General features: G+C 40.1%; 1 protein-coding gene across 12 annotated transcripts in view; it reads right to left on the bottom strand.

Moving 5' to 3' along the window:
* Positions 1-978: 978 nt before the first annotated feature.
* adgrb3 (adhesion G protein-coupled receptor B3) overlaps positions 979-24,500 on the bottom strand; it is a 463,324-nt gene continuing 439,802 nt past the window's right edge. For 6 of the 12 annotated variants that reach the window (XM_034184736.1, XM_034184738.1, XM_034184741.1 and 3 more), the window contains 9 exons: positions 21,190-21,293; positions 20,796-20,894; positions 20,332-20,503; positions 18,992-19,087; positions 15,056-15,094; positions 10,195-10,878; positions 4,116-4,151; positions 3,176-3,280; positions 979-2,021 (listed from right to left, as the gene is read on the bottom strand). In XM_034184736.1, the coding sequence (XP_034040627.1) occupies positions 1,833-2,021; positions 3,176-3,280; positions 4,116-4,151; positions 10,195-10,878; positions 15,056-15,094; positions 18,992-19,087; positions 20,332-20,503; positions 20,796-20,894; positions 21,190-21,293 (1,524 nt within the window). In that variant the 3' untranslated portion in view covers positions 979-1,832. Of the gene's footprint in view, positions 2,022-3,175; positions 3,281-4,115; positions 4,152-10,194; positions 10,879-15,054; positions 15,095-18,991; positions 19,088-20,331; positions 20,504-20,795; positions 20,895-21,189; positions 21,294-24,500 lie in introns of all 12 variants that reach the window. The other 6 variants (XM_034184737.1, XM_034184739.1, XM_034184743.1 and 3 more) reach the window with 4 other exon arrangements.

The raw sequence follows: 24,500 nt of genomic DNA, 5'->3' as shown, positions 1-24,500 counted from the left end.
GATGCTGGAACTTTTGTTTGGTGCCGTTCCAATGAGATTTATAAAGATGACTGCCTGAAGAGAACATGTAAATTTCCACAGTCATTGATGATATGGGGCTGCATGTCAGGTAAAGGCACTGGGGAGATGGCTGTCATTACATCATCAATAAATGCACAAGTTTACGTTGATATTTTGGACACTTTTCTTATCCCATCAATTGAAAGGATGTTTGGGGATGATGAAATCATTTTTCAAGATGATAATGCATCTTGCCATAGAGCAAAAACTGTGAAAACATTCCTTGCAAAAAGACACATAGGGTCACTGTCATGGCCTGCAAATAGTCCGGATCTTAATCCAATTGAAAATCTTTGGTGGAAGTTGAAGAAAATGGTCCATGACAAGGCTTCAACCTGCAAAGCTGATCTGGCAACAGCAATCAGAGAAAGTTGGAGCCAGATTGATGAAGACTACTGTTTGTCACTCATTAAGTCCATGCCTCAGAGACTGCAAGCTGTTATAAAAGCCAGAGGTGGTGCAACAAAATACTAGTGATGTGTTGGAGCGTTCTTTTGTTTTTCATGATTCCATAATTTTTTCCTCAGAATTGAGTGATTCCATATTTTTTTCCCTCTGCTTGGTCTAAAAAAGTAACCGTTACTGACTGCCACAATTTTTTTTCCTGATTTCTTATAGTGTTTCTTAAAGCCAGAAAGTTGCCATTTGAAATGACTTTAGTTTTGTGTCATGTCTGTGATCTGCTTTTTTTCTACAAAATTAAACAACTGAATGAACATCCTCCGAGGCTGGTGATTCCATAATTTTTGCCAGGGGTTGTATGTCAAGTTTGAGGCAAGATTGATTGACAAACTGTTATGTAATCATCCAGACCTCTAATTTTCTTATATTTTGCCAACAGTACTCATATCCAGTTTTGCAGAAAAACAAGGCGTGTATTCCACAACCATGAAAACCACATAAACTTGACACAACCTCTGAAGCAGTACGAACATATTTCCTCTTTTATTTACATTCCTTTTCAAATGTTAACATTTTTGCTATAACTTCTGATCAGGTTGGCATTTATTTTTCTCATTAAAATAAATTGGCACAGGTAAAACATATGTAGACAAAAGTTTATTTACACCATACAACATTTTGTTTTTAAATATTTTATACAGAGCTGCAGATGAGAGAGCTTGCTGGGATCCTTCAAGCAGATTCTGCAGTATTAAAGTTGTGAAATATATTATTTATATAAAAGTGAGTATTATCTTTATTGCATTTAAAGCAATGAAGAATGTAGCTTGACAAACATTCATTTTAATATGACAGAAAAAATCCTCTTTGCCTGCCTGTGTTTTATATTATAAAGTAAAAAGTGTAATAATGGCCAAACAGACTGTTATAAACTTTTTAAAAACCTGCATAAATATATACATTGTGCTCCCGGGTCCAGTTTTAGGAAATTAAAACTAGACCCAATGAAGCTGGGACGACATGGCATTTTGCTTTGTGAAGTTTTGTCTCGAGAGATTACCTTTTTTAGCCAATTCCTTGACAGATAATTTGAAACACATGATGGTAAATACTGTACACCAGGCTGCCCCACACTAAGTACACTAGTGAGAATACAAAAAATTAACACTGATGTTTCTTTTTCAGCTTGTTTTTTTTTTCCCATTTTGTCTCTCTCCTTAGTCCTTATATTGTATTGGCACATAATGTCCCTGCCACACTCGTAATATCCAGATATGTTTGCCAAGGCTGTTAGAAAAGTCTGTCGCTTTTTTCAGTGCAAAATTCTCCTCCTTTGATAGTTTGCATCTTCTTCTGCATCTTCTTCAACTCTACACCTCAGTTTGGAAGTCTCCTTCCTGGACATCTAAGGGCAAGTTGACACACTTTTCCCACTCTGCAGGCGTCATCTCCAGAGAGTCCTTGGTGTCAGATTCTAGTACATTCATAGTGGCGTAATTCTGGTACTCACAGGCTGGGTTGTAGCTCTCCCATGGGTTCTTGTTTGGCATTCCCTTTTCCTGTGAATATGGCCAGCGGAATGTGATATTAGTGGTGTGGCAGCCTCTGCAGCTAAACAGTTCTTAAAAGTGTGGACAAATCATTTGAATGGACATTGTATGAATTCCTACCCATAGCTAATTGCAAAATAATGGATTAATGCTATGAAAAGCATCAAATAACAAAAGATAATGGTAGTGTATTAAATATGAACATGCTTATACTATTATCGTGGAGTAATAGCGGGACTGTGTTTTCCCCCGAGCTGAGAAATGCTGGTGCACGATATGGGTTTTATCTGCGAGCCATTCATCTGACTGAGTTCTGGTTGACTAATTGCAAGTAAGAAAAAGAAGCTCCTCCCAGTTAGGGAATAGAAAATGGATATTAATGTCTGCAGCCGACTCTGCAGATACATTTGAGGGAGGAAAAAGAAAAAAGAAATGGGGGAGTGAGACCATAGCGTGGTTATCGTTTTCCGTCTAAAAGTACTTGCAGCGGTAGCTAAGCAACTGGCCTCAAATTACAGTGTGTTGTAAGGGTGATTGAAAGAAGTGAAAAAGCATTACAAAACCGCCGCGTGGCTGACATCTAACAGTGTGGCCGTGCTCGGCCACTAACCCACTTTTGTTTTGCTGCATTCAGTGCAGAAAACATTGCTGCGTGTCTGAGATGAAGGTCGATTCCCGTGCTGTCTGCAGTCTCAGCCAGGTGTAAAGCGGCGGTCTGATTTGCACCAAGCACAGAAAGTATGTCAATCATTCACCCAGCTTTTATATGTAATCTGATCAAATCCCCCACACAGCTGTGAACACGGAACTTAAGGTAATATTAAATAATTATGCCATGCATTAATGGGAAAAAAATGATGGGGTTGCTAAGTAGATAAATGTGCATGTAAATAAAAGTGCATTCATGGCCTTGCATTGGAATGGATGCACTCTATAGCAACCTAGGTCTTTCTGCCCTGAGACTGGCCTTTAGTAACCGAACCCCCCACCCCCTCCGCAGTTGCTAACATCCCCACTTATGCACCGGAAGATTCTTTCTGCATGAATTCTTTTACTACAGGACTGCTCATTTGCACAATCACACACTATGTGCTCTGCACCGGATGTCTAAGCGGGCTATTTTAACTGGCTGAGAGCCACCCCCCTGGTTTCCTGTTACTCACCATGGTGCCCATATTTGGTATGTCTCGAAATCGGTCCAGGGTTTGAAATTTCTGATTCAGTTCCTGGAACAGCTCCATGTGTCTTTTCCTGGTGTGCATGACTTTCTGCAATGGCAAGGGGTTTTCTTTGGTATAGACAGCCAATAATGGAAATGCATCTTCCTCCCCAACCCTCCAACTCAATTTGTTAGTGTCATGTTAGTTTACTCTATAGGCCAGGTCTGAAACAAATCTACTGGTTCATGCATATATACAAGTAAGTGCCAAAATAAAGGAAACACCACTGTCACCGTTAGGTTAGGTTGCCGGTACTATAAAAACATGGGTTGAATTATCTACATTTATCACAACTCTTCAGTGAGACATTGCCTCATTTAGTGTATTGTCAATGTAAGCAATCTCCTTTTAATCAAAACACTGGCATAGACCTTTCCTATTTAAGGGGAAAATTGCACACAGTGCCATAACAGCTGCTAGAAATCTTAGTTTTATGTTTCCTTTACTTTGGACGTTTGTACTTTATATATATACAGTAAAGCCTGATGTAACAATGCAAAGAAAATGCTAAACATTGCCAAAAAGGGTTTGAATATGTGTTTGCAAGCGAATATAATCATTGCTCAAACCAGTGGTAAAATCAGATGTGAAATGTGCAAATGACTTTAAAAGCATATATTTTGAAAATTAACAGAGCTAATGGATGTCAAAGATGGAGGAAGAAAAAAATGTGGATGAGAACTGTTGCCCTGTTTGTCAGTTGACAGCCTGGCTTTTATCTTAACAACAGAGGGTGACAATAAATTGTGTTGCGTCAAGGTTATGCAAGTCCAGTAAGCTTAAGAACTATTAAATCAAATGACAAACACAACTGGAAACAAATTCTCATTTTTTTCTAAACATATAAGATAGGTGCATACAATGGAGAGAGAATTTAACTTACCTCAAAGTCCAGATCAGAATATCGTGACTTTCGTCTCTGTGAAAATAAAACATGAAATGATGACATTAAAACATTTGTTTAGTAAGATCAACCTGCTACAGGTACATGTGTACATTTTCAAAGGGGTTGTATAAAAGTAATATACAATTGGGAGAAATTGCCCACAACCACTGGTCGAAAGTCTATTATGAACATCTTTTTGACAGTTTTGCTAACCCACACAACACTATGTGACCAAGTGCATTCACAACATATAACCTCTAGCTATCACTGCTGATGGGAATTTTTTAACAAAAGAATAAAGTTGAGTGAATTATGTTTAGATTGCAGTTTCCAACATCAATGTCAACAACATTGCTGCTGTTGCCTGCTAAACAACCTTGACTGAGCTAGGCTTTTAAAACTTACAGTTGCTAGTCTGCTAGCTCACAGCTAATTAGTACCAGGTAAGCTAAAATCAAATGTCTAAGAATACACTGCAACTGATACTTGATCAGCTATTGTATTTGCTCAAACTCACTTATCAATGGTACACTTAATTAGTATCTTTTATGTATGGCGATGTCAGATATTGTAACCGCTGTTGCTTCAGATTACATGTGAACCTGCACATAAAATCATTTTCCTCAACTTGATAATGGATGGATGATGAATTAGAAGCAGGTGTGGTTGTCAGTAGAAGAGAAGGAATTCTGTGATTGTTTCACGGCACTTACATTCTAAAATTGAAATAGCTCAACCACCATTCCACACAACCCTGTAGAATGGATTTCATGAAACGCCTAGCCAAAGCAGATATCTAATTTTATTTTCTCTTTCTGTTTAGCCTAACAAATATGTGGTTTTGAAGTTACACATGGCTTGAAATGTGCTTGTTTTTTCAATTCCAAAGCCTAGGTCAGGTGGCCACCAAAGCCACCACTACTTATAAATAATTTAAGAACAGATGAATAAAAAGATGCAACACTATAGAATTGGCCTTGGGTCACAGATGTTGTCAGATTAGAACGGGTCTTTTAGAGTCAACCTGGTCTTGTATCAATTTCTACAACTGGTTTTATTTGAGATTAGGATTTGAATTTATTGTAAATGGTGACAGATAAAAGCATAAGGAGAAAGAGGTTGCGAAAAAAAAAATTTGGATGGTTGGAGATATGAAGAAAATAGACAGGAGAACAAGGACATGCAGCGTAAGCCGAAAAGAGAAAAGTGGCAAAAGTTAAGGAAAAGGCATATTGTGAGCTGTACAAGAAGTTGAATTGTAAGGAAGGAGAAAAGGACTGAAAGGACAGAGCCTGAAAGGATGTGCAGCAGATTAGGGTGATAAAAGATGCAGATGGTAATGTGCTGACAAGTGAGGTGAGTGTATTGAGAAGGTGGAGGGAATATTTTGAGGAGCTGATGAATGAAGAAAATGAGAGCGAGAAAACACTGGTTGATGTGGAGAGAGTAAATCAGGAATTGCAAGAGATTAGTGAAGATAAAGTATTTTTAAGAACAAGCATGATGTACAGAGCTGCGGTAACTACAGAGACATAAAGTTGATCAGCCACAGCATGTAGTTATGGGAAAGAGTGCTCGAAGCTAGGCTTAGAAAACATGTGAAGCTCTCTGAGCAGCAATGTGATTTCATGCAGAGAAAGAGCACTATAGATGCAATGATTGCTCTGAGAGTACTGATGGAGAAGTATAGAGAAGGCCAAAAGGAGTTACATTGTATGTTTGTGGATTTAGAGAAAACTTATGACAGGGTGCCAAGAGGAAGAGTTGTGGTATTGTATGAGGAAATCTAGAGTGGCAGAGAAGTACGTGAGGGTAGTGCAGGACATGTACAAGGACAGTGTGACAGTGGTGAGATGCGCAGTAGGAATGGCAGACATTCAAGGTGGAGGTGGGATTACACTAAGGATCAGCTCTGAGTCCTTTCTTTTTCGCAATGGTGATGGACAGGTTGACAGAGGAGATCAGACAGAAGTCTCCATAGACTATAATGTTTGCAGATGACATTCTGATCTGTAGTGAGAGTAGAAAGCAAGTTCAGTCTCTAAAGTTGAGAGGTGGAGAGTGGCTCTGGAAAGAAGAGGGATGAAAGTCAGTAGGAGCAAAACTGAGTACATGTGTGTGAATGGGAGGGAGCCCAGTGGAATAGTGCAGTTACAAAGTGTAGAAATGGTGAAGGTAGATAAGTTTAAATACTTGGGGTCAACTGTCCAAAATAATGGAGTGTGGTAGAGAGGTGAAGAAGAGAGTGCAGGCAGGGTGGAATGGGTGGAGAAAGTTGGCATGAGTGATTTGTGACAGAAGAATATCTGCAAGCATGAAGGGGAAAGTTTACAAGACAGTAGTGAGACCAGTTATGTTGTACGACTTAGAGACGGCGGCACTAACAAAAAGACAACAAACAGAGCTGGAGGTGGCAGAGTTGAAGATGTTGTGATTCTCTTTGGGAATGATGAGAATGTACAGGATTAAGGAATGAACATATAAGAGGGACAGCTCAGGTAGGCTGGTTTGGAGACAAAGTCAGAGACGTGAGATTGAGATGGGTTGGACATGTGCAGAGGAGGGACGTAGGATAGGGAGAAGAATGCTGAGGATGGAGCCACCATGCAGGAAGAGAAGGGGGAGGCCAAAGAGGAGGTTTATGGATATACTGAGCGAGGACATGCAGGTGGCTGGTGTGACAGAGGAAGATACAGAGGACAGGGTGAGATGGAAAGATTGATCTGCTGTGGTGACCCCTAACTGTAGGAGCAGAAGAAAAAAAAGACAGATAAACAAAAAACAAATCATATCAGACAGTATGCATTCTAATAATAAAGTCCTAAAGTCCAAGCTAGTGGGCTACTAATAGGACAAAGTTTAAAAAGATTAGCTTAGTCAGCACACTGGTTTAGCAGTCTACAAGAATAATGTCCTGGACTGTACCATATTTTACTCATCTTTATTTATTGATTAGTTTTGTTTAGTGAAGAGCTAGTGACTAAGATTAGATTGTAGTAAAACTCACATACAACCCCTGGCAAAAATTATGGAATCACCGGCCTCGGAGGATGTTCATTCAGTTGTTTAATTTTGTAGAAAAAAAGCAGATCAATCAATCAATCAATCAATCAACTTTTTTCTTATATAGCGCCAAATCACAACAAACAGTTGCCCCAAGGCGCTCCGATCACAGACATGACACAAAACTAAAGTCATTTCAAATGGCAACTTTCTGGCTTTAAGAAACACTAAAAAATCAGGAAAAAAAATTGTGGCAGTCAGTAACGGTTACTTTTTTAGACCAAGCAGAGGTGAAAAAAATGGAATCACTCAATTCTGAGGAAAAAATTATGGAATCATGAAAAACAAAAGAACGCTCCAACACATCACTAGTATTCTGTTGCACCAACTCTGGCTTTTATAACAGCTTGCAGTCTCTGAGGCATGGACTTAATGAGTGACAAACAGTACTCTTCATCAATCTGGCTCCAACTTTCTCTGATTGCTGTTGCCAGATCAGCTTTGCAGGTTGGAGCCTTGTCATGGACCATTTTCTTCAACTTCCTCCAATGATTTTCAATTGGATTAAGATCCGGACTATTTGCAGGCCATGACATTGACCCTATGTGTCTTTTTGCAAGGAATATTTTCACAGTTTTTGCTCTATGGCAAGATGCATTATCATCCTGAAAAATGATTTCATCATCCCCAAACATCCTTTCAATTGATGGGATAAGAAGAGTGTCCAAAATATCAACATAAACTTGTGCATTTATTGATGATGTAATGACAGCCATCTCCCCAGTGCCTTTACCTGACATGCAGCCCCATATCATCAATGACTGTGGAAATTTACATGTTCTCTTCAGGCAGTCATCTGTATAAATCTCATTGGAACGGCACCAAACAAAAGTTCCAGCATCATCACCTTGCCCAATGCAGATTCGAGATTGATCACTGAATATGACTTTCATCCAGGTCATCCACAGTCCACGATTGCTTTTCCTTAGCCCATTGTAACCTTGTTTTTTTCTGTTTAGGTGTTAATGATGGCTTTCGTTTAGCTTTTCTGTATGTAAATCCCATTTCCTTTAGGCAGTTTTTTACAGTTCGGTCACAGACGTTGACTCCAGTTTCCTCCCATTCGTTCCTCGTTTTCGATTTTTGAGACATATATCTTTAAGTTTTCTGTCTTGACGCTTTGATGTCTTCCTTGGTCTACCAGTATGTTTGCCTTTAACAACCTTCCCATGTTGTTTGTATTTGGTCCAGAGTTTAGACACAGCTGACTGTGAACAACCAACATCTTTTGCAACATTGTGTGATGATTTACCCTCTTTTAAGAGTTTGATAATCCTCTCCTTTGTTTCAATTGACATCTCTCATGTTGGAGCCATGATTCATGTCAGTCCACTTGGTGCAACAGCTCTCCACGGTGTGATCACTCCTTTTTAGATGCGACTAACGAGCAGATCTGATTTGATGCAGGTGTTAGTTTTGGGGATGAAAATTTACAGGGTGATTCCATAATTTATTCCTCAGAATTGAGTGAGTCCGTATTGTTTTCCCTCTGCTTGGTCTAAAAAGTAACCATTACTGACTGCCACAATTTGTTTTCCTGATTTCTTATACTGTTTCCATTTGAAATGACTTTAGTTTTGTGTCATGTCTGTGATCTGCTTTTTTCTACAAAATTAAACAACTGAATGAACATCCTCCGAGGCCGGTGATTCCATAATTTTTGCCAGGGGTTGTATAATGGATTCAGGTGGTCCAGCGAATTTTGTCCGTTAAATTCAAAATGTATAAAAAGGGACAAAATCCGCTATATGTATAAAACAGACAAAATCTGTTATATATATATGTAAGCGATTAGTTACAGTCAGGAGGTGCTGAACGATCTACGGGGAATCCCCAACACAAATTAGGCTTATGTATTTCCTTGATTAAATGCCTGACCTTGAATAGGGGTCTACTTCATTTAATGGCCGGGTCAAAACTTCATCTGAAAAATAAACGCCTGCTTTAAATACGCGCAGAGCATTATGTACATTTAAAGAATTACATTTAGTCGAGTCACTCTTTTTTCTAAGTCCGCTGCAGAGTGGTACCTTAAAATCCTAAAGCCTGATTTATGCTTCTTCATCTCCGTAACTTGATGGCCGTGCAATGACGTCGACGTGCACGTGACCCTTTTAAAGATCTCTGTCGTGTTGGTGGGTGTCTTAATGCAATTTACCGTGGGAACAGTGTCTTTTTCTGGATCAATTTGTCCCTCAACAAGCTCAACTTCTTTATACAATCATTAACCTTCAAGCCAACGTTACGGTACGTGCAAGTTGCCTTCACGAATTGCAGGTCATTTGACCATCTTTCTAATTTTTAGACTCTGTGTTGTAAAGTTGCTCATATTTGCAGACTTTTCAGCCAAATGTTCCTTTATTTGATCCATGATCGACATGTAATCACCATGTGCACTGCAAAAACTTGTAAAATAGAGGGCATTGATCTAAAGCGGTTGCCTTTGGTTCAACATACCCATGGATATGTGTGAAACGTAACACCACATTACAGAACAGGCAGCAAGCAGCGTTTTGTTAGTAATTGCCGGGCTTGAATAAAGGCCTGCCTCGTTTAGGCACCGAGTCTGAGCACGATTTGAAAAAATAAACACCCAGGGTTTTAATCAAGGAAATACGGTAACCACTTTCCTTGAATCGGAGCGTGTCAGTGCTGAACTTCATTTTGTACCTCTGCTGCGACTGTTCAATCCCAGACTGCTCTGTCTGGTACATGTGAGGGTTTTTTAATGGAAATGCATTGCGATGGAGTGGGAAGTTTTGTCCAATGTGAGCGCAAATCCGTTATATACAGTGTTTATTACATGGAAAACCATACAAAAACATTGGGACTTTTGCTTTTGTCCAGTGAGTGCAAGTATCCAGTTTATACGATGGTTTAAGCGAGTTTTACTGTTCCAGCAAAAGTGGGAGGAATGCTCCATATAGACCATCAAGAAGCAGCTGCGGAAAACTTAACCCTACTGCAAAGAACATATTGCACCTCTGTGCTCTATCCAGTGGTGCATATGTACCTCTAAGGAGCTCATAGATATTGTGGACCCTGTCTCACTCCTTGAAAGCCCTGCAGTCTCTTCCATCTCAGCTAGGAAGTTCTTAACCGCTGTGCGAGGTTCAAAGGGAAGGTTTTGCATCTGTTCCGGAGCACTCGGATACTGCTGCTCCAGATTCACATTCATGTGGTCCATGCCTGATGGGCCAATATTGAAATCTGGACTCATCTTGTAATGCATCAGCCTCTCGTGTGGCAGCGTATCCAAAGTGATGTTCATCTTGGTGTCTTCTTTCAGGAGGGTGGCCGTGTTAGTCGACCCTGACACTGCTGCTGCAGAGGCACGAGGCATGACTATGTAGTCTGTCTCCATCATCTGGCCCTGTGCCGAGTGGCCCTCCATGTCATGGCACCCCATGTCCTGGTCACTCTGACGCATAGAATCATCAGTGCACAGGTAAACAGTGCGGCGCATGTCGGCATTGCTGTCGGCGATGCACTGTTCTTTCAGCTCGCCCACTCCCATCGGCATGTGCAGAGCTGAAGGCTGCTGGATGATAACTTTGGAGATGATGTTGCCAGGCAACGTTGAGTAGTTGAGGCCCTCCGGGGCCTTCTCATCCTCCTCATCGTTCAGAGAGATGCGGGAGAGGGTGCCTGTTATGGTTGCAGCGCGACAAGAGCCCATGTCTTTGTGGAGTGCTACGGGGCAAAGCAATACAAGGATTAGTGGGAAATTGTCAATCAGAAAGTAGAGTCAGAGATTATCCAGGTTATGACCAACAGAAGAATTCCATCAATATTAACCAAATCTCAGAGGATTTTGGACTGCAGAGGAAACACTGTAGTGACAGAACAAAATAACTAAATATGCAATGAGTTTAACATCACCCCTAAAGGCACTCATCTCTGGGGGATTTAACCACAAATAAGGTAATATGGGTTCATTTCCTTGTAGGTATTCTCCTTAGTGATGACACCAACATGCAACAATATCTTCTGGCTACAACAGCATCCTCTAAGCATCTTAATCTTTGCCTCATGAATCAGGAGGAATTATATGGTCTGTTTTGCAAAAGGTCTGCAAGGAGATGAGAGGGACAGCAAATCAAATGTAATACCTTTTTTTCAGCAGAATTTATTGCTTAATGCAGACACAGGGGGACAAAACCGGCATGTCATGATGAAATGCTTTATCACATATAGGCCACAGGGCGTGTGATACTGCAGAATATGACTTACGCTATACTGACAATAATCCAGATTTGTAATTGAGCTCCCCCTGAGCTGAGAAAGCGCAATCTGTAAGTGTGTGAGACTGCAGCTCCTCTTCAGTCTGAAACCACCCATGATTTATAAATGACACACGGCTGAACCGGCTTTTTGTATATAGCGGGTCCACTTTAGCGCCAAATGGCACAGCATTAGTAAGACGGCCCAGAAGAGTGAAGAGCTACTCATTATTCTCTTTAAAATAACACCATTTCTGAAAGGTCTGAATAAAGAAGAGCATAGGGAGTACCAGAAAATCCATTTACAATTTGCACATCATTGCTATAGAAGGTACATACATGTTTCCACAACTATAGCATTACTGGCTAGGCATGTGCTGAAGCAATACTTTAGATTGGTATCGATCCACTATTGACTAAAATTACTAGATCAGATATCAGAAATTTAAATAAAAAATAAAGATCTCATGTAAGTCTTCTAACTGCACATCTGAGCCACATTGTGGGCTATTGTCCTTGTTTTCATTGTTTGAGTAGAGGTTTTGTTACACAGATGTGTTAGCAAAGCACATCCAGACTAATTAATTTATTAACATAGTTCTTTAAACACAGGAAAAATAATTATCAGATTGATATAACATTACATGAAAAAGTGGTGTCATGCTGCCCCTACTACTGGCACCCCAAAATATTTTAAGTACAGAATTTGAAATATGCTCAGAAATAAAATAAAATTCAAATGTTAATAGTTATTGAACATGTACTGAAGCAAAAAAAAAAAAAAAAAAAAAAAAGTTTGGAACAGTTATTGGCACCCTTTGAAGAATTTACTGTAAATCGTCAGTTTTTTCTTTATTTGACTGAATATGTCTCAGACTTTATTTACATCAATCATTAAGGAACTCAAACATTATGGTACTGGAGTGTAAAAAGGAAACTAGTGAGGGAAGCCACCATGATGCCGAGGACAACTCTAAACAAGTTATAGGCTTCTGTGACCGCCAGGAGAAACTAGACAAATTTTTTCTATCACTAGTCAGAGTTTCATGGTTGGTGGAGCAGACAAGGAGTTGATTTTCTTTTTGTCCATTCTTTTTCACAAGAAAATATTTTGAATCTAGTTTCAAATTCCACATATGCCTTGTAGCAAACTATAGCTGAAAAGTCAGTTTTTAACCTAATCATGATGCAAGAAACAGAAGTTGCAGTTTGTTCACTTTCTAGAATTTTTTGTGTTGTCATGCGTGTGTCTCGGTGGCTTCCCTCATACCTGTTGCACTGTCACTCAGTTTTTTTTTTGGGGGGGGGGGGGGGGGGGGGACTGTCTACTCCAGACAGCTTTACCATATGATAACATCCTGCTTTTATATCTTAATGATAAATGTAAATGAAGTCCAGGTACAAAGTGAGCTAATTAAGTATTAATCCTGGCTTAGTTCAACACATGCAATCTGGTAACAGGGGGACTTTGGGGATGTTTAACATCAAATCCCAACCATACGCATAGTGAAGACAGAAAATTTGACTCAATACTGCCTGTTGCATATTTAAAGAAAACAGGCAGTTTCCCCCATCACCTCCCAAAACTTTCCTCTAAAGTTTTGGGAGGTGATGGGGCATTTAACATTTTGGAATTTTTTAACAGTGATTTTTTTTTTCAAAAATTGTCCTTTGCTAACAAAATAATGAAACCAAAACATCAAAAACTATATTTATACAGAAATGCTAAGGTGTTTAAGACTTTTAATGTGACTAATGTCTTAGAAACTCTTATCTCTCTTTTTTAACACAGTACTTACAGTAGTGTTCAGAATAATAGTAGTGCTATGTGACTAAAAAGATTCATCCAGGTTTGAGTATATTTCTTATTGTTACATGAGAAACAAGGTACCAGTAGATTCAGTAGATTCTCACAAATCCAACAAGACCAAGCATTCATGATATGCACACTCTTAAGGCTATGAAATTGGGCTATTAGTAAAAAAGTAGAAAAGGGGGTGTTCACAATAATAGTAGTGTGGCATTCAGTCAGTGAGTTTGTCCATTTTGTGGAACAAACAGGTGTGACTCAGGTATCCCCTATTTAAGGATGAAGCCAGCACCTGTTGAACATGCTTTTCTCTTTGAAAGCCTGGGGAAAATGGGACGTTCAAGACATTGTTCAGAAGAACAGCGTAGTTTGATTAAAAAGTTGATTGGAGAGGGGAAAACTTATACGCAGGTGCAAAAAATTATAGGCTGTTCAACTACAGTGATCTCCAATGCTTTAAAATGGACAAAAAAAAAAAAAACAGAGACGCATGGAAGAAAATGGAAAACAACCATCAAAATGGATAGAATAATAACCAGAATGGCAAAGGCTCACCCACTGATCAGCTCCAGGATGATCAAAGACAGTCTGGAGTTACCTGTAAGTGCTGTGACAGTTAGAAGACACCTGTGTGAAGCTAATTTATTTGCAAGAATCCCCTGCAAAGTCCCTCTGTTAAATAAAAGATATGTGCAGAAGAGATTACAATTTGCCAAAGAACACATAAACTGGCCTAAAGAGAAATGGAGGAATATTTTGTGCTGAGAGTAAAACTGTTCTTTTTGGGTCCAAGGGCCGCAGACAGTTTGTGAGACGACCCCCAACCTCTGAATTCAAGCCACAGTTCACAGTGAAGACAGTGAAGCATGGTGGTGCAAGCATCATGATATGGGCATGTTTCTCCTACTATGGTGCTGGGCCTATATATCGCATACCAGGTATCATGGATCAGTTTGGATATGTCACAATACTTGAAGAGGTCATGCTTCCTTATGCTGAAGAGGACATGCCCTTGAAATGGGTGTTTCAACAAGACAATGACCCCAAGCACACTAGTAAATGAGCAAAATCTGGTTCCAAACCAACAAAATTAATGCCTTGCAGATGTGAAGAAATCATGAAAAACTGTGGTTATACAACTAAATACTAGTGTAGTGATTCACAGGATTGCTAAAAAAAAAGCAGTTTGAACATAATAGTTTTGAGTTTGTAGCGTCAACAGCAGATACTACTATTATTGTGAACACCCCCTTTTCTACTTTTTTTTTACTAATAGCCCAATTCATAGCCTTAAGCGTGTGCATATCATGAATGCTTGGTCTTGTTGGATTTGTGAGAATCTACTGAATCTACTGGTACCTTGTTTCCCATGTAACAATAAGAAATATACTCAAAACCTGGATTAATCTTTTTAGTCACATAGCACTACTATTATTCTGAACACTACTGTATATTATCAGTGTGACTCCAGCTACGGCAGGTTAAGTAATAGTGTATTTCCCCTCTCGTGGAAAAGACAATCAGAATTCAGAAGTGACACATTATGCGTGACAGCATTAAAACATCAGTGAAAAGCATAATTCGAAAGGACAATTGGCTGCTGTTATTCACATTTACTGTGGAGTGCTGTATAACTGATATATCTGGCAGCACTCTTTATGCTGTTTTGTTCTCATATTAAAATCAGTGTGTTTTACTTTCTGCGGAAAGTTCCTGTGGGGTTTGTTGGTTGTTATATAACTGAATCACTTTTTTTTAATACATTAACTCCTTTGAGGTTTAACACAAAACGCAACAAAAATCTTGTTAGCATGAGACATCTGCTTTGTTTTTGTTTTACCTGAGCGGCAGGCGATGTCCACGTCCTTCTCAAAGTCTGTCTGCAGGAAGACGAAAGCCAAAGAGTCAACATTGCGAAAAAAAAACAAACAACAAAAAATAATTGCAATTTCACACTTTGTACAGTAGTCTCTGTAACAATTAAGCCTCCATGTAAAAAAAACGTGAGTGCAGCAGGTGGTAATTGTTTTGTTGTTGCTGCTATTGAACATATTGAAGTAGGAGGCCTGGACACCATTGCGCTCACATGCGCACTGCTTCACAGTGATGGGTAGCATTAGAATACCAATGGCATATGATTGCTATGATGTGCCAGTGCCATCGTGCTAAATGAAGGCCGTTTCAAAGGTCAGGGAGAGCACAGCCCTTGATTATCCTCTGAGAGGAAATGAGAAGGATGCATAGCAAACATGAACAGCCAGTTCAATTAAGCTGACATGAAGGATGGAGGGCACTGGAAACCAGAGCAACTAATGGCATTCATCACAGGAACAAATGTCCATCCAGCAGGCAGATTTACCACAGCATTGTCTAGATAATTATAATGTCAAACGAGAGAAAACCCTGGTATATATATCAACTCAGTCCAAGGTCAAGCTGTACGAAGGTTCATCCAGACGTGAAAACCCCTAAAATCTATTAAACACCAATATAATTTAGAGTTTTAGAAATACTACAGTTAAAATGGAGTAAAGTGGTGTACCAAATTTGACGGCTAGTACAAATGTGAAGAAAAGGGGCTTTGAAGCCCATCTATATATTAAAAGCCAAGTGGCCTCTGTGTACGTGTGTGTAACTTCCATCACGGATAAACTGGGGAAAGCTGACATTTGCTGTTTGGTATACTTATGTATTTTGGGTCAAGGGTGATCACCACAAAAATGGAAAGTTGTTAGGACTAACATTTTTGGAGAAATTTGGGATATTATGTAACAACAGTGAACAATGGCTGTTGATATCACCATTAATCAGTCCCTGGTAACCAGGCAAGCTCTGAACAAAGGAAATATCTCAACCTTGCCAGTTTTAAAACATGACATCAACTAAATGTGCCAAATAATACATACAATTATTCACAAAACTTTCTCATGTTAATTTCCTGCACTTTCAGTTAAAATCATTACAGAAATGTTGCATAATTTATTACCAACCTTGAAAAATGTCAGCTACCTATTTTATAAACACTACCCAATCTGGAGCCCATGGATCTCCATGGGCAACACGCTAGTTAACTAGTTATGACTGATGGGGCAGTGATGAAATGTAAGTATGCACTGGCCAACATCAATGTAAAGCTGTGCGCCTAATTTGGAGAAGATGTGTCAAAAAAGAGCAGAGCACAACTCCTGTCCATCCAATCAGGAAAAGTTTGAACCTTACTAATCTTTAGGGTTCTGGTAAGACCTCAATAAAAATCAACCATGCACTGGCCAACATTGAGGTAAAGCTGTGTGACAGATTTAAAGAAGATGACCCTTGCAAGATTGAAGCGAGACACGATAAACCTGTGTTTAATTGGGAAAATAACTACAAAGTTTCCGTATAAGCCTACTACAACCCCAATTCCAATGAAGTTGGGACATTGTGTAAAATGTAAATAAAAACAGAATACAATGTTTTACAAATCCTCTTCAACCTATATTCAACTGAATACACCACAACGACAAGATATTTAATGTTCAAACTGATAAACTTTATTGTTTTTGTAAAAATATTTGCTCATTTTGAAATGGAGGCCTGCAACAAGTTTAAAAAAAACTGGGACAGTGGTATGTTTACCACTGTGTTACATCACTTTTCTTCTAACAACACTCAATAAGCGTTTGGGAACTGAGGACACTAATTGTTGAAGCTTTGTAGGTGGAATTCTTTCCCATTCTTGCTTGATGAAAATTCCGTAAGGTATATCTTATATATTATATTCCAATTCTAAGGTGGAACTATGCAAGTATATAAAGATACGACTTCAGTTGTTCAATAGTCCGGGGTCTCGTTGTCGTATTTTGCGCTTCATAATGCGCCACACATTTTTAATGAATGACAGGACTGGACTGCAGGCAGGCCAGTCTCGTACCCGCACTCTTTTAACTACGAAGCCACACTGTTGTAACACGTGCCGAATGTGGCTTGGTGTTGTCTTGCTGAAATAAGCAGGGATGTCCCTGAAAAAGACATTGCTTGGATGGCAGCATGTGTTGCGCCAAAACCTGGATGTACCTTTCAGCATTGATGGTGCCATCACAGATGTGTAAGTTGCGCATGCCATGGGCACTAACACACCCTCATATCATCACAGATGCTGGCTTTTGAACTTTGCGATAGTAACAATCTGGATGGTCTTTTTCCTCTTTTGTCCAGAGGACACAACGTCCATGATTTCCAAAAACAATTTGAAATGTGGACTCAGACCACAGCACACTTTTCCACTTTGCGTCTGTCCATTTCAAATGAGCTTGGGCCCAGAGAAGGCAACGTTTTTGGATATTGTTGATGTATGGCTTTTGCTTTGCATGGTAGAGTTTTAACTTGCACTTGTAGATGTAGCGACGAACTGTGTTAACTGACAATGGTTTTCTGAAGCGTTCCTGAGCCCACACGGTAAGATTCTTTACACGATGTCGGTTTTTAATGCAGTGCCACCTGAGGGATCGAAGGTCACGGGCATTCAATGTTGGTTTTCGGCCTTGCCGCTTATGTGTAGAAAGTTCTCCAGATTCTCTGAATCTTCTGATTATATTATGGACTGTAGATGATGGAATCCCTAAATTCCTTGCAATTGAATGTTGAGAAACATTGTTCTCAAACTGTTGGACTGTTGGACTATTTTTTCATGCAGGTGTTCACAAAGTGGTGATCCTCGCCTCATCTTTGCTTGTGAATGGCTGAGCATTTGGGGATGCTCCTTTTATACTCAAACATGACACTCACCTGTTTCCAATTAGGTGTTCTTTGAGCATTCATCAACTTTTCCCAGTCTTCTGTTGTCCCGTCCCAACTTTTTTGAAATGTGTTGCAGGCATCCATTTCAAAATGACCAAATATTTGCACAAAAACAACAAAGTTTATCAGTTTGAACATTAAATAGGACTCTGAGGAAGATGTGACTCTCACGTTGAAACGTTAGTCCCGCTGTATATTTTTGTTTTCAGCACCTTATTAAACTTTTTGGCACTTATTTCTGTGTTGCACCAGTTATTTTTCTCTTTTATTAAATATCTTGTCTTTGTGGTGTATTCAATTGAATATAGGCTGAATAAAAATAGAATATAATTATTTGCAAATCCTTGCAAATAATTATATTCTATTTTTATTTACATTTTACACAACGTCCCAACTTCTTTGGAATTGGGGTTGTATAATTTGAGAAACATTTGTTTGTTTTGTGTGTGTTTGTTTGTTTCTTCCACAACTCTGCCGAGGACCAATTTCCACCAAACTTTTCATGTGTACACAGGCTGATCCTAGGATTGATCTTAAGTAGTTTATTTTGATAAAGGTCAAGGTTAGTGGTGTCAAAGGTCAAACTCCTTCTTGGTCATTTGGCTGTTTTTGACTAAATTTAATTTCAGTCAGCCAACTCATGAAGAAGCAACAGCAGCATATAGACATTAGCCCCAGAAAATTCTATTTCATTTTATTTAGGTTTATATTGCGCTATATAAACTTCTAGAAACCTTTGTATCACAAATTTATATGCTATGGAAGAGAAAGAACAATGCCTCATGTTTTGGGGACATATCAATTTCAGTTCTAGAGTATTGAAAACATGCATAAGGAATATATAATAAATCAAAGTTAATGAAAAACAAGAAGGTGTAAATAAGGGTCATATATATAACCAGGTAACACTTAGTTCCCTCAAAATTAACCAACCCAACCATCCAAACCCAACCATCCAAAATTAACCATCAGAAATAAGTAGGTGTAACTGTTCCTACCATTATCTGAGCATGTCCATTTGGGAAAGTTCCTGTTGCATCACCACTGATTGGATCTTGGCAGTTTCTGAGGCGACATCTAAAAGCATCTTGTACCTAAAAAGGAAGATAAACAGAAAAAGGCTTTTTTGTTATATATCCAGTTTCAGTCAATAGTCTGGACACACTTTCCCATTTAATTGAATGGAAAAGTGTGTCCAAACTTTCCTTTGACTAGCAGAATCTCTCTCTCTCTCTCTCTCTCTCTCTCTCTCTCTCTCTCTCTCTCTCTCTCTCTCTCTCTCTCTCTCTCTCTCTCTCTCTCTCTCTCTCTCTCTCTCTCTCTCTCTCTCTCTCTCTCTCTCTCTCTCTCTCTCTCTCTCTCTCTCTCTCTCTCTCTCTCTCTCTCTCTCTCTCTCTCTCTCTCTCTCTCTCTCTCTCTCTCTCTCTCTCTCTCTATATATACACACACACATTTGTAAAACATCTGTATGTCTTACAATGTGTAAAGTGGTAAGAGCCTACACTTTCCAGAAATATCTATATAATGCTGTGTAATGTATTCCTTTCAGCTTTTCTCATTTCGCTCAAAGTCAGCACAGCAGATCTGAGTGGATCTTCATTTGGATATGTCACACAGTTCACACCATACCCACCATACCCACTCTTCCTGATGCATTTCCAGATGTACTAAACTGTCACTAACATGACTTACAGTGTACTCTTCAAGGAATCATGGGCCACTCAAGTTTTAGAAGGTTCGTAACACATCATTTCAGATGAATAAAATCCTGATTATTTTGCCATTTTACAGCCCAAAGCATGATCAGATGCCTGAACCACCTCATTTGACTCCTTTAGATGTGAAGACGCAGTAGCTCTACTTTGAGTACCTGCTGGATATTTGAGCTTCTCACCCTGTCCGTGAGTGTAGGGCCAGATACCCAAAGGGGGAATCTCATTTCTGTCTTCTTTAGGTCATTACCCAAAGTTCATGACCATATGTTAGGATAAGAGTGTACATCGCCTGGTAAATGAAAAGTCTTCTGGCTCTGCTCTTTCCTCACCACAATGGTCTGGATTTAACACCAGTTTTAGCACCACGCATAAACTTTTTCCACAGTGCGCTATATAACACAATTTGTTTTGGTGACAGGTTTTCACTATGTCATGTGTTACTTGTTGAGGCTATGTTGGTTTTTGTAATAATCAATTCATAAGAAAACTATTTTCATCAGTAATTTAATGCAGTTGAAATATTTTTGAATAGAGACACAGGCATACAGTCTGCATTTCCAATGAGCAAAAAATAAAAGACAGGCTTGGGTGGAAGAATGTGCAAAATTTAAACAATGGTCTACCTCTCTCCTCAGGATACAGTGCACCATCACAATGACAAAACCCTGGAGCGAGTCAAAGACTGCAAAGAGGATCTGAAAGAGGATGGAGCGCTTGTCTGTCATGGCGAGTACTGCAGACATCCAGGTCAGTGCCAGAAGAGGTAGGACGACACAGGAACTCCACAGGGATGCCCTGACACAGGAAATAGACACTAAATTTGTTTAGATAACACAGGCAGGGCCACACTGCCAAACAATATCTCCATTATAGCCATTTTCCAGCCGCAGTTCTTTAAGGAATTGAACAGAGAATGAAATTAAGCGTGTGTAAATATTTCTCTGGCTGTAGTTCTGATGTGTTGTGGATGGATGTGTTAGATTAGTTTTCACTGCAGTAGACTGAGAGTCTAAGTTGGACTTGCGGCACATGCAGTGGCTCCCTGCGGTTTCAGCCTATTGATTTGGGGACACAGACGGGCACTTACATTGCGTTGCTCGCTGTAGTTGCTGATAAAGCGGTTGTTGATACAACGCCACATTTGGCACACTTGAGCGTTAATCCTGTGTGAGGCTCGCTCATCTGTCTGTGGGACATAGAAACAGCAGCATGACGAACAGCGTCATCCCGCCTTTAAATCCTCAACCGTCATGTTAGCAACAGCAGAGAAGAGCCAGTGTGTGCGGGCGCATTTAATGATTCGCATCATGGACTGATTCTGCCAAAGAAATAAGAATCTATGCTGCTCCCGAGAGAGATCTGACCTCTTTATGTTTGCGCTTCTAATTTCCTAGCAAAAAAAGGGGATTAAATCTGTATAGTGGGTTTGGGTGCAAGTATATGTATATCTATAAACAAGAAGAAGAAAAATGGGTACTAACAAGGGCGTTGAGTCATACCCTGCACGGTGCTTCAGCTTCTTGTCTAGAATGCCATCTCTGGACACGAGTTTGTTAAACACCAAGATCCCAATTACCATGTTGACCTGTCAAGAAGAAAAGAGCACAAATAGTAGGTTGGCAATAAATTCAGTTTCTATATATAAGCAACAGCACCTTCAGTGGCAACCAGGACCATGCTATAGAGAAAAAAAAAATTCTTCACAAACAACTTGATAGGCCTGCCCGCCTTTATTTTGCATGTTATAAGATGCCAACACAGCCCAAAAGTGAGTGAGAGGTTGCACTCTCTGGGTTTCTGACTGTCCTGGATCATGAGTAACACAGAGCTTTTCAAAGAGATGTGGGACACAGTCATCAGAAGTTTATCTGTGTGTGGCTAAAGTGTCAAAATTGGAGAGAGAGTCATTTATCTCAGCAGTGACATTCATGTCTCTGGGATCTCGACCTTTGAGGTTGAGAGGTGCTAGATCAGAGTGGCTGGAGTCATGAGGTTGCTGTGCAGAGGTGTTTGGTGATGCGGGAGAATGAAGGTCCAGGTCTTTATGCTCCTGGTGCTTCCTACCTTACTGTATTATTGTGAGACCAAACTCTAACCAGTGACCTAAGATCATGACTTGGATGCCTTTGGTACTGGGTCTCTTTAGAGGGTCTTTGCTGGAATGACTTTGTGTCAAACAAACAGTTACTCAGGGTGACTCAGATGACAACTTTTATTTGCATAGTGAGGGAATGCCAGCTATGACATTTTGTTCATGTGGCACCCTTCTCTGGGCATGATCCAGTATGCAGGTACCTTAATGTTGAGCACTCCAGCAACTGGAGAAGGCCAGGGGGTGCCCACATTTCATCTGGCTGTAGCAGATAAATGACTACATGTAAGAGGTGGGGATGGACCAGTTGTGTGCCTAGGTGGTTGCCATCCAGGTCCCAAAGAAGTCCTACCATTAAGACTCAGGAGACGAGAAACACTTACGATTAAATCCATAGTGGTATTTTACAGATTGTTAGAACATGTCTTTGGGGAAGGTCTCAGTCTTGACGGTGAAGAGGTACACTGATCTTGAATCCTGCCTTCGGAAGAAGGCAGGGATGGCGCCTACCACAGGCATATGACTGACACTAACTGGTGACGGTGGGACTGAGGAGGTAGCATTTGTGGCTAGCAACTACAAAAAAGCAGAGGGGTGTCAGAAGTGACATTTTTAAATAACATGTATGTTTCCTATGAGTTGTGAGTTGATGACCAAAATGGGACCAGCTGCTTCCTACTAGAGATATAGCTGTTACTGATTAAGTGAATCTGAATGAAATCTTGAGCTCCGAGTCTTCCTGGTAAAGCTTGCACTACCCTATATTTATGTAGTGTGATGGAAGCAGTGATGCGCAGCGTTAGCACATGCTCTCAGACCTGGTCTGACTTGACCTGATGTTCCAAACCAGGAGGTCCACTGGTCCTCACAATCAAAATCTTCAGACCAGAATATGCTGCTGTTACAGAGATATTAAGGACCTGCTAGCTCACATAGACTACGTTTACATGCAGCCAATAACCCTTTCATAACCGGAATATTAGCAATAACCCAGTTGCACACGGCCATGTAAACACCCGCAAAAACCCGAATATGCTCATATTCCGGTTTTTAAAAACCCGAATAGGCTCATATTCCGGTTTTTAAAAACCCGAATAGGCTCATATTCCGGTTTTTAAAAACCCGAATAGGCTCATATTCCGGTTTTTAAAAACCCGAATAGGCTCATATTCCGGTTTTTAAAAACCCGAATAGAATATGACCTCTGGGTTACTCCTTTTCTAACCCGAATATCAGGTCATATAAATGCGCATTGGAATATCCCCATAGAAAGGAACATTATTTTGTGTTCTGCGCATGTCCTATCCGCAAGGAATCCTGGTCTTTTGAGTAAGGCAACTACTTGTATGTGGCGCGCGCAACCCACCGAACACCACAGAAGCAGAGGTAAACAAGCATGGGGAAATCCAAACGTGGCAGCACAGCACCACACTTTTGGCATGAGGAGGAAACCGAGTACTTCATTAGTATCGTGAAAGACATGAATATAATGTCTTTTATTGATGGTAGAAAGTACTGAGATAGCGACATTTACAAGAAGGTGGCCAAAAAGTTACGTGAAGCAGGATTTGCACGAACGCCAGACCAAATCAAGCACCGGTGGAAGACGTGCGTCGCTGTTTAGATGGGGATATTCCAAATGATACCAATAAGCATGTATACAGGAGTAACTCTGTCTGCTTAAGCATGTAAACGGGTTATTCCTAATGATTCAGAAACCGGAATATTGACCTTATCCCGAATAATAATGGAATATAAACGTAGCCATATTCACTGACTCCATTAATCCTATGCATACCCTACTAAATGTAGGAACAAGTTTAATTCATCATTATCCAAAAGGAGATTTTCTTTCCTGCTGTGTGACCTCCAGCTTCGCATTGTTAACTTGTACGAGGGCTGTCCGTAAAGTATAGGTCCTTTTTATTTTTTTCTAAAACTATATGGATTTCATTCATATGTTTTTACGTCAGACATGCTTGAACCCTCGTGCGCATGCGTGAGTTTTTCCACGCCTGTCGGTGACGTCATTCGCCTGTGAGCACTCCTTGTGGGAGGAGTCGTCCAGCCCCTCGTCGGAATTCCTTTGTCTGAGAAGTTGCTGAGAGACTGGCGCTTTGTTTGATCAAAATTTTTTCTAAACCTGTGAGACACATCGAAGTGGACATGGTTCGAAAAATTAAGCTGGTCTTCAGTGAAAATTTTAACAGCTGATGAGAGATTTTGAGGTGATTCTGTCGCTTTAAGGACTTTTCACGGTGCGAGACGTCGCGCAGCGCTCTCAGGCGGCGTCATCAGCCTGTTTCAAGCTTAAAACCTCCACATTTCAGGCTTTATTGATCCAGGACGTCGTGAGAGAACAGAGAAGTTTCAGAAGAAGTCGGTTTCAGCATTTTATCCGGATATTCCACTGTTAAAGGAGATTTTTTTAATGAAAGACGTGCAGGCGGATTGCAGCGTCGGCTCGCAGCCGCCGCGACGCTCCGCTACAGGAAAAACACCTCTGTTGGAAGCCTTGAGGACAAGTTGGAACATCTCCAGCTGATAAACAATTTCTCATATACTCACTCCACTGAAAGCCATGAAAAGCCGCCTGGATTTTACAAATGGTTATCAACACGGAGGTGTTTCTGTGCCGAGCCACGTCGGCTGCGTCCCGACGCGCGGACCCGTCCGCACGTCTTTTATTAAAAAAATCTC

This window comes from Thalassophryne amazonica, chromosome 13, assembly GCF_902500255.1.
Source record: "Thalassophryne amazonica chromosome 13, fThaAma1.1, whole genome shotgun sequence".
Lineage (NCBI taxonomy): Eukaryota > Metazoa > Chordata > Actinopteri > Batrachoidiformes > Batrachoididae > Thalassophryne > Thalassophryne amazonica.
This window is presented reverse-complemented; position numbering and strand designations above follow the sequence as displayed.